At 38.8% G+C, this 18,641-nt stretch overlaps 1 protein-coding gene across 1 annotated transcript in view; it reads right to left on the reverse strand.

Moving 5' to 3' along the window:
• Positions 1 to 10,227, reverse strand: part of SPACA1 (sperm acrosome associated 1) — a 30,418-nt gene extending 20,191 nt beyond the window's left edge. The window contains exons 1-2 of the mRNA XM_070795625.1: positions 9,933 to 10,227; positions 1,920 to 1,976 (exon numbers count right to left, since the gene is read on the reverse strand). Of these exons, the coding sequence (XP_070651726.1) occupies positions 1,920 to 1,976; positions 9,933 to 10,152 (277 nt within the window). The 5' untranslated portion in view covers positions 10,153 to 10,227. The remainder of the gene's footprint in view (positions 1 to 1,919; positions 1,977 to 9,932) is intronic.
• Between the last annotated feature and the right edge of the window lie 8,414 nt (positions 10,228 to 18,641).

Raw genomic sequence — 18,641 nt, forward strand, 5'->3', positions numbered from 1 at the left:
AATATATTCCCTAAAAGCAGAGAGTTCTCACTGCTTTGTTCACTGCTGTATTCTAACACCTATAATAATACCTGGCACATAGTAGGCAAAAACTTAAAAAGCAGAAAACAAAAACTAACTCGTTGAATGTGTGTTAGACACTCAGTCGTGTCTGACTCTTTGCAATCCCAGGGACTGTAGCCCACCAGGCTCCTCTGTCCGTGGGATTCTCCAGGCAAGAATATTGGAGTGGGTTGCCATGGCCTCCTCCAAGGGATCTTCCTAACCCAGAGATCCAACCTGGGTCTCCCACACTGCAGACAGATCCTTTATCATCCGAGCCACTAGGGAAGCCCAAATTTATTGAATAAAGATATATAATTTCTGAAGTACATCTTTAAAGAGTAGGACAATACCAATTATTAGAATTGTCATAAAAATCATTCTCTGAGAATTTCACAAGCAAGCAGCAGAATAAAAATATAAATTGCAAATGAATAAATACAAGATTATTACATAGATTCCTCTCATCTCTGACTCTGACTGACCAAGAAATTAAGGTAAAAAACAGGTTTAAAACTATCTCAAGAGACAGGAAGTAGAATAATTGTTGCAAGGGATTGGCCTAAGTGGGAAATTAGTGTTTAACTGGTACAGAGGTTTCAGTTTGGGGATGATGAAAAATTTGGGAGTGGATTGCAATAATGACTGCATGACAATATGAATGTGCTTAATGTCATTAAAACGTACATTTAAAAAATGGTTAAAAGCGTAAATTTTGTTGTTTATTTTAGCATCATTTTTTAAACCTTATCTCAAATAAAAACACTTTAGCTATAATTTTTGACCAAAAAAATAAAAAAACCATACATAATGTTTTGATCTGTATCTGCATGGACTTTGATTTCTTTCCCTCTGGTTTTTGTTCTTCCCTTCTGTCACTATCTTTTTCAAAGGCAGACTCTATTTAGAATAAACTTAATTACATTTTGAATTATCTGCTGTCTTCTTAGTATATTAGTCTATAGTGGTTCTCAAAAGATGGTCTTTGAAAAAGCAGCATCAGCTTCATTTGTGAACTTACTTTAGAAATATAAATTCTTAGACCTCATTGAAGGCCTAAGTGAGTCAGAAATTTTGAAGTAGGACTCACAATCCATGTTTTAACAAGCCCTTCAGGCACTTATGGTGAACACTTTTAGGTCTGAGGTGGTGCAATGGTAAAGAATTCACCAGCCAATGCAGGAGATGTAGGAGATGCAGGTTCGATCCCTGGTTTGGGAAGATCCCCTGGAGAAGGAAATGGCAACCCACTCCAGTATTCTTGCCTCAGAAATCCCTTGGACAGAGGAGCCTGGTGGGCTATAGTGCGTGGGATCCCAAGAGTCTGACACAACTAAGCACTCACGGTCTTACTACAGCACGTGTGGTCTTAATGCAATACTTACCCAAGAGATTTTACGTCCAGTTTCTATCCAAGGAATGATCAGAATAAATCAGTCTTTGAATATTATTTTCCCCACAAAGCCAATACCTCTTTTTTTCTAAGACGTGACATATAAAATGGAAAACTGTAGAATTTAGAATAGACTATTTAAAAAAGCAAATCTGTTGATAGATTTGCCAACACAGTGTGTGGAAGACATCTGTGAGATGCATCAGAAGACCTTTAATCTTCCAAACCTCCGAGATAAAGTTTTACTCTTGTGAAAGCAGTTTATGTGCTCCCCCCACAAAATAATAATATGTATATATATTAAAGAGCGGGCTTAAAATAAGACTTAGAGGTTATGAACTGAAAATATCCTCCCTTAGAAAGCAATCCGTTTGAGTTTTGTGTGTAAATCACAATTACAAACAGAAATCAGAAAGATGCATGATAGTACACTTTGTCCCCCCATCCCCACTACAATATTATTTATCTGCTCTATGTTACTTACCACATGTAACGGTGCACATCCCAAATTCTACTTCTTTGACTATCGTCTTATTTGAAACTAAAAATAAATGCAAAAATACATTATTTAATCATAGGGAAACTTTTCTAAGTGAAAAACTCTTACTTGGAGATGGAGGATATAAGCACTGATCATATGGGAAGCAGACATTTAAAAAATTATATAAAATCAGAAAAGCAATGCCATTACTAGTACATCTTCTATTACTGTTTAAATGAAAAGACAGCTAAACCTTTAAAGAATTAAATTAGGAAATAACTTACAAAGATTTATATTTAAACCTGTACATCATTTTTAAAATAATGCTTTTCATCAGTTTAATATATGGTGAGTTAAAAGTTATATAGAAGGTCAGAAAAATTACACACACAAAAAAGCCTGCCAATTATAGGGCCCAATTTTTTCTATTTTCTACTTTCCAAAAAATTTTGAGTGTATTATTTCTATCCAAAAAGAAACCTTCATGCTAAGTATTCATTAAAATTATGTTATAAATTGGTTCTACTCATTCTCAGGTTAAGATGGTAAGTTAGTCCTAAGAATTTATTTCAACATTTTATTTAGCAGGGTAATCAAGGAATTTACAAGTATTTGAGTAGTTAAAAATTACTGGTTTTAAATCTCATGTTTCTCTTTTTCTAATTGTTCCGCAATTTGACATGAATTCTACTAGCTGTATATAATCAATTCTTGCTAACTCAGATTAGGACTAAAATCTCAATAAAAATAAATATTAAATGAGGTGCTAGAAAGTAATTTTTAAAAGGCATGATGTAGGTGAGGCAACATTTATTATGTGGGAAAATGCATCAAAATTGGAGTCCAAATTGCTACTTCTACCACTAATTAGCTATTCTGAGTTTGCACAAATTCCTTAAACTGAGTCAGGCCTAATTAACCCCTGTGTAAAATTTGGAAAGGAGAACCTATATCACTGATATTATTGTAAGAATTAAATGTGATAACGTATATGCAAGCATTCTGTATATCATTTAGCCTTCTAAACATGCCTAAGATATAACCTCACCCCCACTTCATTCATTCATTTTGTAATTACTAATTTTATGTAAGTCTAGGATTTTTTCCATTTTGATTATTATGATTTTTCATAAACACTTCTATACTTACAAGCACCAAATACAGTGCCTTGAATATACAGTAAACTAATTTATACTTGATGAATATACAAGTAAATTAATATTGACTTTGTGAAATTGGACTATCACGATGATCGATTCTGCATTGACATTTTTGCTTGAAATGCTTGGATATGTTCTGCTGGTACATTCATTTCAGTTCAGTTGCTCAGTCGTGACCAACTCTTTGCAACCCCATGAATCGCAGCACGCCAGGCCTCCCTATCCATCACTAACTCCCGGAGTTCACTCAGACTCATGTCCATCGAGTCAGTGATGCCATCCAGCCATCTCATCCTCTGTTGTCCCCTTCTCCCCCTGCCCTCAATCCCTCCCAGCATCAGAGTCTTTTCCAATGAGCCAACTCTTCGCATAAGGTGGCCAAAGTACTGGAGTTTCAGCTTCAGCATCATTCCCTCCAAAGAAATCCCAGGGCTGATCTCCTTAAGAATGGACTGGTTGGATCTCCTTGAAGTCCTAGGGACTCTCAAGAGTCTTCTCCAACACCACAGTTCAAAAGCATCAATTCTTCGGCGCTCAGCCTTCTTCACAGTCCAACTCTCACATCCATACATGACCACAGGAAAAACCATAGCCTTGACTAGACAGACCTTTGTTGGCAAAGTAATGTCTCTGCTTTTCAATATGCTATCTAGGTTGGTCATAACTTTCCTTCCAAGGAGTAAGTGTCTTTTAATTTCATGGCTGCAGTCACCATCTGCAGTGATTTTGGAGCCCCCAAAAATAAAGTCTGACACTGTTTCCACTGTTTCCCCATCTATTTCCCATGAAGTACTGGTACATTAGGAAATATAAATTAAAAGCCAAATCTTAAACACAGAAAACAAGAGTATGCAAATGAGTACTAGACTACCTTAAATATAACCTCTTTCAAAAAAAAATAATTAATCAGCTCTGCTATGCTACTTTAGGAAAGTTGCTAATACTTAAGTACTTCTAGCTTAGAAAAAAATGAGATTCAGTCTAATAGTCTCTAAAGTTCCTTTTGCCTTTGTTTATTGAATGTCCAGTAGGGCATTCAATGACTTTCTTTTTTGGTGGAAATCCTATAGCAGTGGGTCTGGGAAATTTTATGTATCCTGACTTGCGTGGTATTTGTCAAAATTTCCCATTATATACCTGTGAATAAAAAGTATGGTCAGTTAAGTTTCCTGTGTAACTTGTTAAACAGTAAGATCAACTGAAGCTAACTGATTGGTTGGTGTCATGTGTTATCAGTGATCTGTCACAGAACTCTGTCCTGTTCAACATTTTTATGAATGATTTGGAAAATACTGATACCATGCTGACTGAATCTGGGGATCATGCAAAACTAGGAAGAACAAAAAAAAAATTTGAAGATAAATCTGGATTTAAAACTGACAGGGTGGAATAATGGGCAAATCTAACAAAAGGAAATGTCAGAGGATTAAAATCTTCTGCACATACAGCTGAAAAGTCAACTGTTCCCAAAATACTATACAGGCTATCTTAATTGATAGAACAGGTGAAAATGAGTGAAGAGTTCACCAGGAGTCAAGAGAGTGATAAAGCTTTCCTAAAAATCTACTGAGTCTTTGACCATGCAGATAAAAGCTTGGCATCCACAATGATGTAGATAATGATCCTGATCTTTTTTGTTCTGGCCAGATCCTAAAATGTTCTCTTCAATTCTGCACAGCACACTGTAACTGTTGGTATATACCATCAAAAATCAATTTTAATTTTTGAGGCAACTTTCTCAGTCTGTTTTTAGTTTTTCTATATTTTGAAACATTTTGTTATTTTATCATCCATAATGATAGACTTCATTATTGCTCATCAATTATTCCCAACTGTATTTAAAAAGAAAAGACTAAATAAAATGGAAGAATGGTGGGGCTGTCTGGGAAAGATGACATAACTGTGAAATAAATCACAGCTATTACATCATCCTTTGTTTTCTTGCTACTCTGCCCAGTGTATTGTATAATCTCTCAGGAAGATATAAAAGAAGTCTAAAGGCACCTTTCTCGTAGTCTATTTTCAGCTTTCATTGGACAGAGTTGAGATTTTTGAATTTTTCTTTTTTTTTTTTTTTTCTATAATGGCAGAGAAGAAAAGTGGCAGAGGAATACCACTCACAGTTATTGGATGAATTAGAAGATAAACGGAAAGAGATAGCAACACTTTAGATGCTAATAGTGAAATTGACTCCATAAGCAAAATGAGAGATGGTATCTTAAGTAAATATTCTAGATGAATTTTCTCTTCACTCAAGAATCAGTGAATGAATATTATATTTTGAAGGATGAGAAGGATATATGCTATTCTCATGTAGTTGGTCTTTCAACAGGAAGAACTTGATTCTAAAATGTTTTGGGAAAATAAGCCAGACCATATTATTTTGTTAAAAAGGATATGGAGAGTATTCTTTTTAGATTTATAAACGCCAATTAGAATGATTAGTCCAATGAATTTTATTCATTTCTACATAATCTGTTTTCTTTTATCACCTTTATATACACACCTGCCATCATGATTTGTTCATTTACAAGTCTTATCAAGTAAATGCTGGGAAAGAATACTCTCCATATCTTTGAAACTATGGAACAAACAAGATGGCAGTCTTCTTTTGAACAAAATATGTGCCTTCACAGATTTCAAAAGTACTGTGTTTTGGCAATGCAAGTGCAAAAAGAAACCAAAGTAATGATAAAACTAGAATCTGTTAGGGATGTACTTGAAATCTGGAATCAGAATTTACAAAATGGATACATTCCAGATTCATGCATAACAGCTGATGAGCATTCAGCTGCATTCAGAGTACTTTGCCCAATTAAGGTATGTATTTCTTCAAAACCAAGAAATATAGAATAAAAATTTGGAGCTTTCCAGGTTTAAATTCTTATTATTACAAACAACTTATAATCTCAAATAAGTTGTTTTCACTATCCCTTTACTCTTACGTTTGCAAGTTATTTGTAAATACCTTAAGCTTTATATATATACATACATAATGATCATTGCTTTTACTGGTCTGCTGAGGGTTAAAAGGGACTTTGCTAAATTTTAATTAATGATTCTGGAAATTTTTAGATCTCAGAATCTTGGATTAAGTTCTGGATTCTCATTCTCCCCAGAAAAAAAATAGCTGCACATAGAATTGTATATATTAAATGGTACAAGGGCACGCTGAAGTTCAGAGGATGAAACAGAGAAACTGAGAGAATAACTAGCCTACATTTGAAGTGAAATCTAAGGCCTTATAACTCCATCACCTGCCTACACTCTAGCATTTTACAACTATCCCTTAACCAGTTTAATATTGTTAACTCAATTACTTTCAAAACAAAAGCAACTATGCTTCAGAATGTTCTTTTCTACCCTAGTCCTCTTTTCACATTTCCAAAGTAGAGGACCTCTCCAAGCTCTCTTCAGTTCAGTTCAGTTCAGTTGCTCAGTCGTGACCGACTCTTTGTGACCCCATGAATGGCAGCACGCCAGGCCTCCCTGTCCATCACCATCTCCCGGAGTTCACTCAGACTCATGTCCATCGAGTCAGTGATGCCATCCAGCCATCTCATCCTCTGTCGTCCCCTTCTCCTCCTGCCCCCAATCCCTCCCAGCATCAGTCTTTTCCAATGAGTCAACTCTTCGCATGAGGTGGCCAAAGTACTGGAGTTTCAGCTTCAGCATCATTCCCTCCAAAGAAATCCCAGGGCTGATCTCCTTCAGAATGGACTGGTTGGATCTCCTTGAAGTCCAAGGCACTCTCAAGAGTCTTCTCCAACACCACAGTTCAAAAGCATCAATTCTTCGTCGCTCAGCCTTCTTCACAGTCCAACTCTCACATCCATACATGACCACTGGAAAAACCATAGCCTTGACTAGATGGACCTTTGTTGGCAAAGTAATGTCTCTGCTTTTCAATATGCTATCTAGGTCGGTCATAAATTCCTTCCAAGGAGTAAGCGTCTTTAACCATCTGCAGTGATTTTGGAGCCCAGAAAAATAAACTCTGACACTGTTTCCACTGTTTCCCCATCTATTTCCCATGAAGTGATGGGATCAGATGCCATGATCTTCGTTTTCTCAATGTTGAGCTTTAAGCCAACTTTTTCACTCCACTTTCACTTTCATCAAGAGGCTTTTTAATTCCTCTTCACTTTCTGCCATAAGGGTAGTGTCACCTGCATATCTGAGGTTATTGATATTTCTCCCGGCAATCCTGATTCCACCTTGTGTTTCTTCCAGTCCAGCATTTCTCATGATGTACTCTGCATATAAGTTAAATAAGCAGGGTGACAATATACAGCCTTGACATACTCCTTTTCCTATTTGGAACCTGTCTGTTGTTCCATGTCCAGTTCTAACTGTTGCTTCCTGATCTGCATACAGATTTCTCAAGAGGCAGGTCAGGTGGTCTGGTATTCCCATCTCTTTCAGAATTTTCCACAGTTTATTGTGATCCACACAGTCAAAGGCTTTGGCATAGTCAATAAAGCAGAAATAGATGTTTTTCTGGAACTCTCTTGCTTTTTCCATGATCCAGCAGATGTTGGCAATTTGATCTCTGGTTCCTCTGCCTTTTCTAAAACCAACTTGAACATCAGGAAGTTCACGGTTCATGTATTGCTGAAGCCTAGCTCGGAGAATTTTGAGCATTACTTTACTAGCATGTGAGATGAGTGCAATTGTGCGGTAGTTTGAGCATTCTTTGGCATTGCCTTTCTTTGGGATTGGAATGAAAATGGACCTTTTCCAGTCCTGTGGCCACTGCTGAGTTTTCCAAATTTGCTGGCATACTGAGTACAACAGTTTCACAGCATCATCTTTCAGGATTTGAAACAGCTCAACTGGAATTCCATCACCTCCACTAGCTTTGTTCGTAGTGACACTTTCTAAGGCCCACTTGACTTCACATTCCAGGATGTCTGGCTCTAGGTCAGTGATCACACCATTGTGATTATCTGGGTCATGAAGATCTTTTTTGTATAGTTCTTCTGTGTATTCTTGCCACCTCTTCTTAATATCTTCTGCTTTTGTTAGGTCCCTGCCATTTCTGTCCTTTATCGAGCCCATCTTTGCATGAAATGTCCCCTTGCTGTCTCTAATTTTCTTGAAGAGATCTCTAGTCTTTCCCATTCTGTTGTTTTCCTCTATTTCTTTGCATTGATCACTGAGGAAGGCTTTCTTATCTCTTCTGGCTCTCTTACATGTAACGTTATCAAGGTAGTGAAAGAAAGTGAAGTCTCTCAGTCATGTCCAACTCTTTGCAACCCCATGGACTGTAGCCCGCCAGGCTCCTCCATCCATGGGATTCTCCAGGCAAGAGTACTGGAGTGGGTTGCCATTTCCTTCTCCAGGGGATCTTCCTGACCCAGGGATCGAACCCAGGTCTCCCGCATTGTAGGCAGACACTACATGTAACGTTATCAAGGTCTGACTCTTTGAGACCCCATGGACATGAGGCTCCTCCATCCATGGCATTTTCTAGGCAAGAGTACTGGAGTGGGTTGCCTTTTCCTTCTCCAGGGAACTTCCCAACCTAGGGATTGAACCCAGGTCTCCCACATTGTAGACAGATGCTTTACCGTCTGAGCCACTAGGGAAGTCTCCAGCTCAAACCTCAATTACACCATTAACCTCAGATAGTCAATTTCTTTATGTCACTGAGGGTCACTGTCATAAGGATATAAAAGAATGACTGATAAATACATCATCTACTTGATATGTAGAGGAGACAGGAGACTGCCAAGGATATTAAAAAGAATCTCAACTGGGTCATTTATAGAGGGAAGAGAATCATTCTCCTGTAGATGACTGCAAACCTGCAACTGACCTTTTACCTACCAGCATGTGAGCTAACTAATCAATATCCCAGCTTATCAAGTTTTATTGTCTAATGAGTCAGGAGAATAAGGCAAATTTATGTATCAAATACAGGCTAGTCTTCTTTCGTTAAAATGTATATCACTTAACAAAGCCTCTAGTTGGATCCCTTGATAGGTGTTTTCTACTGCCACCCTTCCTTTGTGATTCGAAGTTTTTTGTTTTGTTTTGTGTGTGTGTGTGTGATTCGAAGTTGAATTTAAAACACCATCACACTGCAGAGGGGCTGCATGAAACTAACAGAGCTGGGCTCTGGGCTATTCTGTCAGCACCTTGATCTATCTAGATGTGTCACAGTGAAGGGCATTTGGAATTCCCTTGAGTTCCAATCCAAAGGGCAAATGTGAAAAGGAAGACTTCAGGCAATCTGCACTTAAAAAAAAAACAAAAAAAAACTACAGAGGGAAAGTCCCTGGTGACTCAGATGGTAAGGACTCCGCCTGTAATGCAGGAGAGGAGACCTGAGTTCTATCCCTAGAGCAAGAAGATGCCCTGGAGAGGGAAATGACAACCTACTCCAGTATTCTTGTCTGGAGAATTCCATGGACAGAGGAGTCTGGTGGGCTACAGTTCATGGAGTCGCAAAGAGTTGGACACGACTGAGCGACACACACACACACACACACACACACACACACACACACGGGAAAGAAAATCATAACTGCAAGTGAGCGGAAGGTTACTTTGTGACTCCTACCCTTAGAAAATTAAGCATCTATTCCCTTGTCCAGAGCAATATTTAGCAATATTTCTGTAGCAATTTCTATAAATAACGCTTGTGTATATTGCTGAGGTTTTGGAGAATTAGCGCATTCTTTTTTGCAGGGCCATTAAGTTTGCAATAATGTATACATTCAGGGCTGCTTTCGAGAAAGCTTTCAAGAGTTAACAGACGTTAACTTGTGTAATTCTCATCTTCCTCAAAAAGCAGGGAAGGCTTTGCCTTCAACAGGTGCCTCTGGGTCCCCGCCAAAGAACCTCTCACCCTCACTATCATCCTCGGCCTCAGCCTGGGGCTCATTCTCCGTCTCGCTGTCATTCTCGGGCTCCTCATCGCCCTCAGGTTCGCCCTCGCCTTCGCGGGCCAAGCTGGGATCTTGGATCGCGGTGACGTTGATCCCGCACGTTGACTGGAGGCCCGCCAGGAGCAGCCAGCCGACTGTCAGCAGCAGCCTAGCAGAGCAGCCCGCGCCCCTAGATTTCATGGTTCTAGGCCTGGACGGCTGCCCAAGGCGCAGTCGCAGCCGCCCGCTCCTGACGAGAGGTACGTAAAAGAGAGGAGCCGCCAGATTCCGAACGTCTGCACCGTGCCCCGGCAACCATTGGGGCGTCACGGGTCGTCAGCATCTCACGCAGCCCATAGAACACGCGCAAGGCCTCCAGCATGGCGCCCCGTGGGCCACTTCCGATGGCACTCGGGCCCCGCCCCACCGGTTCCGGAGTTCCAGGACGTGCTGCCTCACTGGGCGGAGCCACGCCCTCACTCTTTCTCAGTTAGTAAGCTTCGCCAAGTGCCCTGGGTGACTTTTCTTACTGTGTGTAGATTTGAAAGGTGATGTCTCCTCTCTAAACCAGACTCACTAGAACCCTCGAGTATGCTCCCTGTGACTTGCTTCAGACTCCTTATGCACAGTATCCAATGCACAGTATCCAATTCAGTGTGTATCAAGAATGATTAATCTTGTTAAGCCTTGTCAAGTAGGTTGCCCCAAACTTCATCCGTATCAGCAGGCGAGGCTTGATTTGTAGAGGATATAGGGGCTACACTTTCACACTCTGATCCGAACACTGTTGTTAATGCACCTCAAGCATGTACTCACGTTTTAAGATTTTGTGCAGTGCTGTCAGCTCCACATGGGACTTCACTGAGCTAGAATGCCAGGAAAGGAGGGGAGGGGAGGATGCAAGTATTGTCAAACTAGTTTTGTCCATGCTGTATTTGGAGAGCTGATGTTTTGGGAGCCAAATATCGGACTTAACCTTTGTTCCTTGTGAATGTCTGTCTTTGTGCTTTTGGCCTATTTTTAAAATCTCGTTGGGATTCTTTTAGGGGCTGATTTTGTTAACTTAATATATTTACCCCAAGTTTGATTTGGAAAATGTTTCCTTCAGATCAGTAACGAAAATGTTTAAAAGGGCAACAGGCTAATAATAGAGCACTATATTGAAAAGCAGAGAGATTACTTTGTCAACAAAGGTCTGTCTAGTCAAGGCTATGGTTTTTCCAGTGGTCATGTATGGATGTGAGAGTTGGACTATAAAGAAAGCTGAGCACTGAAGAATTGATGCTTTTGAACTGTGGTGTTGGAGAAGACTCTTGAGAGTCCCTTGGACTGCAAGGAGATCCAGCCAGTCCATCCTAAAGGAAATCAGTCCTGAATATTCATTGGAGGGACTGACGCTAAAGCTAAAACTCCAATGAGAAGAGCTGACTCATTTGAAAAGACCCTGATGCTGGGGAATATTGAGAGCAGGAGGAGAAGGGGCCAACAGAGGATGAGATGGTTGGATGGCATCACCGAATCAATGGACATGGGTTTGGGTGGACTCCAGCAGTTGGTGATGGACAGGGAGGCCTGGTGTGCTGCAGTTTATGGGGTCGCAAAGAGTCGGACAGGACTGAGCGACTGAACTGAACTGAACTGAAGTCAGTCTCTGACAGTGATCCACTAATCCACATGTTGATTTAACCCAAGGAGTCCTGTCTTTTACTAAGAGTGAATCAGACTGGAAGTAAGAATACCTTGGCATTCCCACTTGAATCAGTAGAAAACATTAGAGGTGTAACTTCCCTACTACCCTCCTGATGGTATTTAGTATCATTGTGTCCAGTTTTGTCATAGAAAGAAATGAAATCCATTAGGTTCCTTCAGTTGATGATTTAATTCCAAGAAATCAGCTCTAATTAAGACTTCTTTAAGAGATTCAGTGACTTTTTTGAGTCCAAAAGAAGCTTAGAAAGAATCTAACAGTCCAAGTTCCACATTTTTAGGTGAAGAGATTAAATGACTTACCCAAGATCATCCAGAAAATTATTTGCAATGCAGAGCTTCATACTACATTTCCTGAATGCTCATTCAATGCTTAGTGATTTCATATAATTTAAAATTAACAATAAAGAAACAGTCAGTGGAGTAGTCCAAGAGTTCAAGCACTGAAAATAAATTAGGGTTAAATTTTTTTTTAATCTTGTTAAATTCATTATTCCACATTTGGTTTGATCTAGTGGCTACAATGTGGTATTAAGAAGTATTGATGAATAGATAGTTTGATGGATTTCTATCTGGGATTTGAAACAAAGCTCTTTTGGTTATGTTTCTATGTGATGTTATCTCCTACCTTAAGATTTAATCTCTAAATTGCTGTGACACGTGGGCTAAAGAGTAATCTACTACATCTATTACAGAGTGAACTTAAGACATAAACTGACTTTTAGAACATATATACATCCAGATGTATGGATGTGAGAGTTGAACCATAAAGAAGGCTGAGTGCTGAAGAATTGATGCTTTCGAACTGTGGTGCTGGAGAAGACTCTTCAGATTCCCTTGGACAGCAAGAAAATTGAACCAATAAATGCTAAAGGAAATCAGTCCTGAATATTTATTGGAAGGACTGATGCTGAAGCTCCAATACTTTGGCCACTTGATGTGAGGAGCCGACTCATTGGAAAAGACCCTGATGCTGAGAAGGACTGGGGACAGGAGGAGAAGGGGGCGACAGAGGATGAGATGGTTGAAAGGCATCATCGACTCAATGGACATGAGTTTGAACAAATTCCAAGAGATAGTGAAGGACAGGGAAGCCTGGTGTGCTGCAGCCCGTGAGGTCTCAAAGAGTCAGACACAACTGAGCAACTGACAACAATAATACATCCAGCCTCAGCAAACTAACAGCTAAGCAAGTAACTGAGAAACCTAGTAGGAGGATCTTCAGCCCCACTTATTTGTACCAAAAGTAAGTTACTTGAAACAAAAATGAAATTTTTATTTGAAATTTTCTTTAAAAAATGCTTCTAGTTTTGAAAATAGACAAGAACTGCTAAGAATGGTTACTATTAAAGTTCAAATTGATACTAGTAAGGAGTCCATGATAATGTTTTGTATAATTTAAAATACCATAAAATATTATAGCATCTCACAAGATTATGAGGGAAGTTAGAAATGAGAAGACATGATCTTGATACACAAAGATGTTTGTTTCATGGGCAAATGAGTAACTATACTATTTTACATTCCTACCAGCAATGTGTGAGTGATTCAGTTTTTCTGCATCCTCACCAGCATTAGTGAAGTGAAGTGAAGTTGCTCAGTCGTGTCCGACTCTTAGCGACCCCATAGACTATAGCCTGCTATGTTCCTCCGTCCATGGGATTTTCCAGGCAAGAGTACTGGAGTGGGTTGCCATTTCCTTCTCCAGAGGATCTTCCTGACCCAGGCATCAAACCCAGGTCTCCTGCACTGTAGGCAGACGCTTTACCATCTGAGCCACCAGGGAAGTCCACCAGCATTAGGTATTGTCAATTAAAAAAAATATTTTTACCTATTTTGATAAGTGTATTATGTGTTCTCGCTGCTAGTCCTCTGTTGGATATGTGGTATGAAAATATTTTCTCTGAATATGTAGTTGTCTTTTCAACCTCTTCATGGAGTCTTACACAGGGTGAAAGCTTTAACTTTAAGGAAGACCAGTTAAACAGTTTTCCATTGATTGATCTGGCTGTTGCTGTCAAGTCTAAGAACTCTTTGCCTAGCCCTGTCCTGAAGATTTTCTCCTATTTTTTTTTTACAGTTTATATCTAAGTCTATGACCTATTTTGAGTCAATTTTTGTATAAGTACTGAGACTTAGATTTCTTGTTTGTTTGTTTTGGTTTGGTGTTGGAAGGGGCAGGGTTTGCATTTGGATATCCAGTTATTCCAGGTTAGTCTGTTAAAAAAGGCTGTTCTTCCTCCTCTGGATAGCATTGGCTCCTCTGTCAAATATTGATTGGCCATATTTGCAGGTCTGTTTCTGAGTTCTTTGTTCTGTTCCACTGATCTATGTGTCTCCCTCTGTCAACAATACAGAGTCCTGCTACTGTAGCCATGTAATACATCTTGAAGTGGGGTAGATTGTTCTCCACCACTCCTTTTCTTTTCCAATTAAAAAAAAAATGTTTTTTAGCTTTTCTAATTCTTTTACCTTTTCCTATAAATTCTAAAATAATTTATCTCTATCTACAAAAAAATGTTGATGATTTTGATAGGAATTATGTTAAACTTGTTTATCAGTTTGAGAACTGATATTTTCACTATGTGAATCTGCCAATCATGCTCATGATTTTTTTTCCAGTTATTATTTATTTATGTGGTAGTTTTTACCATGTGTGTTTTACACATTTTGTTAGATTTATACCTTAGCATTTTTCTATTTTGGGGTGATTTTAAATGGTATTGTATTTTAAATTAAGTATGTAGAAATACAATTCACTTTTGTATGTTTATCTTGTATCCAGTGAACTTTCTAAATTCACTTATTAGTTCTAGATTTTGTGCAGCTTTTTTTTTTTTAATTTTCCACACAATCATGTCATATGTAAATAAGAGGACAGTTTTATTTCTTCCTTTCCAATATGAATGCCTTTTATTTCCTTTCATTGTCTTCCTACACTGCCCAGAACTTCCATCAAAAGGTTGAATAAAAGTGATGAGAACAGACCTTTTTGCCTTTTTTCTAACTTTGGAAGGAAAGTGCGTAATTAGCTATTGGTTTTTGCAGATGTTCTTTAACAAGTTGAGGAAGTCATCCTTATTCCTATTTTTTTGTGAGTTATATCATGAACAGATGTTGAATTTTGTTAAATGCTTTTTCTGCATCAATTGATATGATCATGTGATTTTTCTTCTTTTTAGCTTGTTTATATGATGGATTGGGCTTCCCTGGTGGCTCAGATGGTAAAGCGTCTGCCTGCAATGCAGGAGACCTGGGTTGGATTCCTGGGTGGGGAAGATCCCCTGGAGAAGGAAATGGCAATCCACTCCAGCACTCTTGCCTGGAAAATCCCATGGACGGAGGAGCCTGATAGGCTACAGTCCATGGGGTTGCAAAGAGTCGGACACGACTGAGCGACTTCACTGTCACTTTCACTATATGATGGATTTACGTTGATTGATCTTTGAATTTTGACCCAGCTTTGCATCCCTGGAATAAATCTACTGGATCATAATGTATAATTCTTTTTTATATAATGCTAAATCTTATTTGCTAGTATTTTGTTAAATATTTTAAAGTTGAATTCTTTTGGGATGTTGGTCTCTAGTTTTCTTTTTCTGTACTAGTTTTTGTTTTGGGGAGGATATCAGGGTAAAACTGGTTTCACCAAGTGAATTGCAAAGTATTCCCTTTCTATTTTCTGGAAGAGATTCTGTAGAATTTCTATTAATTCTTTAAACACATGGAAGAATTCTCCAGTGAACCCATTTGGGCCTCTAATTCTTTTGAGAGAATTTTTTAATTATAAAATCAATTTTCTTAATAATTGTAAGGCTATTCATATGATCTGTTCCATGTTGAGTGAGTTTTAGCAGTTTGTGCTTTTTGAGGAATTGGTCCATTTTGTCTAAGTTGTCAGATTTAGAGGTGTAGAGTTCTTTGTAGTACTCCCTTATCTTTTTGGTGCCTGAAGTGTCTGTAATGACACCTCGTGTTTTATTCCTGATATTGATAATATGTGTCTTCTCTTTTTTTCTTTGTCAGCCTTGCTAGACGTTTGTCAATTTTATTTATCTTTTCAAAGAGAGAGCTTTTTGTTTCATTAATTTTCACTATTTTCTATCTTTAATTTCATTGAGTTTTATTCATATGTTATTTCTTTTCTTCTGCTTGCTTTTGGTTTATTTTTCACTTCTTTTTCTAGTTTCTTTTTTTTTTTTTTAATTGAAGGATATTTTCTCTACAGTATTGCATTGGTTTCTACCAAACATCAACATGAGTCAGTCATCAGTTCAGTCGCTCAGTCGTGTCCGACTCTTTGCAACCCCTGAACCACAGCACGCCAGGCCTCCCTGTCCATCACCAACTCCCAGAGTCTACCCAAACCCATGTCCATCGAGTCAGTGATGCCATCCAACCATCTCATCCTCTGTTGGCCCCTTCTCCTCCTGCCCACAATCTTTACCAGCATCAGGGTCTTTTCAAATGAGTCAGCTCTTCGCATCAGGTGGCCAAAGTATTGGAGTTTCAGCTTCAACATCAGTCCTTCTAAAGAACATCAAGGACTGATCTGCTTTAGGATGGACTGGTTGGATCTCTTTGCCATCCAAGGGACTCTCAAGAGTCTTCTCTAACACCACAGTTCAAAAGCATCAATTCTTCACCTCTGAGCTTTCTTTACAGTCCAACTCTCACATCCATTCATGACTACTGAAAAAACCATAGCCTTGACTAGATGGACCTTTGTGGACAAAGTAATGTCTCTGCTTTTCAATATGCTATCTAGGTTGGTCATAACTTTCCTTCCAAGGAGTAAGCGTCTTTTAATGTCATGGCTGGAATCACCATCTGCAATGATTTTGGAGCCCAGAAAAATAAAGTCTGACACTGTTTCCCCTGTTTCCCCATCTATTTGCCATGAAGTTATGGGACCAGATGCCATGATCTTAGTTTTCTGAATGTTGAGCTTTAAGCCAACTTTTCACTTTCCTCTTTCACTTTCATCAAGAGGCTCTTTAGTTCCTCTTCACTTTCTGCCATAAGGGTGGTGCCATCTGCATCTGAGGTTATTGATATTTCTTCTGGCAATCTTGATTCCAGCTTGTGCTTCCTCCAGCCCAGCATTTCTCATGATGTTCTCTGCGTATAAGTTAAATAAGCAGGGTGACAATATACAGCCTTGACATACTCCTTTTCCTATTTGGAACCAGTCTGTCATAGGTTTACCTATGTCCCCTCCCACTTGAACATCCTCCCCACTCCCTCCCCAGCCCACTACTCTAGGGAACTCAAACCAGGTCTTGATAAGACTTTTTTTTCTAGGTTCTTGAGGTACAAGCTTAGGTTATTTATTTGAGAATTTTCCTCTTATCTATTGTAAGCATTTGGTGCTATAAATATTCATCTCAGCTTTAGGTGTGTCCCAGAAATTTTGATATATTGTATTTTTATTTAATTTAAATTATTTTTTACTTCCCCTAAGATTTTTCTCTTTGACTCATGGGTTATTTAATAGCATAATGTTCAGTTTCCATGTGTTTGAACATTTTCCTGTAATCTCTGTGTTATTGAGTCCTAATTCCATTGTGGTCAGAGAACACACTGTGTATGATTTCACTTCTCTTAAATTTGTTGAGGTTTGTTCTGTGGCCCAGGATATGGTTTATTTTAATATGTACCATTGACACTTGGTAATAATCTGTATTAAAGGAAAGAAATGGTATAGACCTAACAGAAGCAGAAGATATTAAGAAGAGGTGGCAAGAATACACAGAAGAACTATACAAAAAAGATCTTCATGACCCAGATAATCACGAAGGTGTGATCACTCACCTAGAGCCAGACATCCTGGAATGCAAAGTCAAGTGGGCCTTAGAAAGCATCACATGAACAAGCTAGTGGAGGTGATGGAATTCCAGTTGAACTATTTCAAATCCTAAAAGCTGATGCTGTGAAAGTGCTGCACTCAATATGTCAGCAAATTTGGAAAACTCAGCAGGGGCCACAGGACTGGAAAAGGTCAGTTTTCATTCCAATCCCAAAGAAATGCAATGCCAAAGAATGCTCAAACTACCACACAATTGCACTCATCTCACACACTAGCAAAGTAATGCTCAAAATTCTATAAGCTAGGCTTCAGCAATACCTGAACTGTGAACTTCCAGATATTCAAGCTGAATTTAGAAAAGGCAGAGGAACCAGAGATCAAATTGCCAACATCTGCTGGATCATGGAAAAAGCAAGAGAGTTCCAGAAAAACATCTACTTCTGCTTTATTGACTATGCCAAAGCCTGTGACCATGTGGATCACAACAAATTGTGGAAGATTTTTAAGGAGATGGGAATACCAGACTACCTGACCTGCCTCCTGAGAAATCTATATGCAGGTCAGGAAGCAACAGTTAGAACTGGACATGGAACAACAGACTGGTTCCAAATAGGAAAAGGAGTATGTCCAAGCTGTATATTGTTACCCTGCTTATTTAACTTCTATGCAGAGTACATCATGAGAAATGCTGGGCTGGAGGAAGCACAGGCTGGAATCCAGATTGCAGGGAGAAATATCCATAACCTCAGATATGCAGATAACACCACCCTTATGGCAGAAAGTGAAGAAGAACTAAAGAGCCTCTTGATGAAAGTGAAAGAGGAGAGGAAAATGTTGGCTTAAAACTCAACATTCAGAAAACTAAGGTCATGGCATCCCGTCCCATCACTCATGGCAAATAGATGGGGAAATGGTGGAAACAGTGACATACTTTATATTTTTGTGCTCCAAAATCACTGCAGATGGTGACTGCAGCCATGAAATCAAAAGATGCTTGCTCCTTGAAAAAAACCTATGACCAACTTAGACAGCATATTAAAAAGCAGAAACATTACTTTGCCAACAAAGCTTCATCTAGTCAAAGCTATTTTTTTCCCAGTACTCAAGTATGGATGTGAGAGTTGGACTGTAAAGAAAGCTGAATGCTGAAGAATTGATGCTTTTGAACTGTGGT

This window comes from Bos indicus, chromosome 9 (assembly GCF_029378745.1).
Source record: "Bos indicus isolate NIAB-ARS_2022 breed Sahiwal x Tharparkar chromosome 9, NIAB-ARS_B.indTharparkar_mat_pri_1.0, whole genome shotgun sequence".
Classification (NCBI taxonomy): Eukaryota; Metazoa; Chordata; class Mammalia; order Artiodactyla; family Bovidae; genus Bos; species Bos indicus.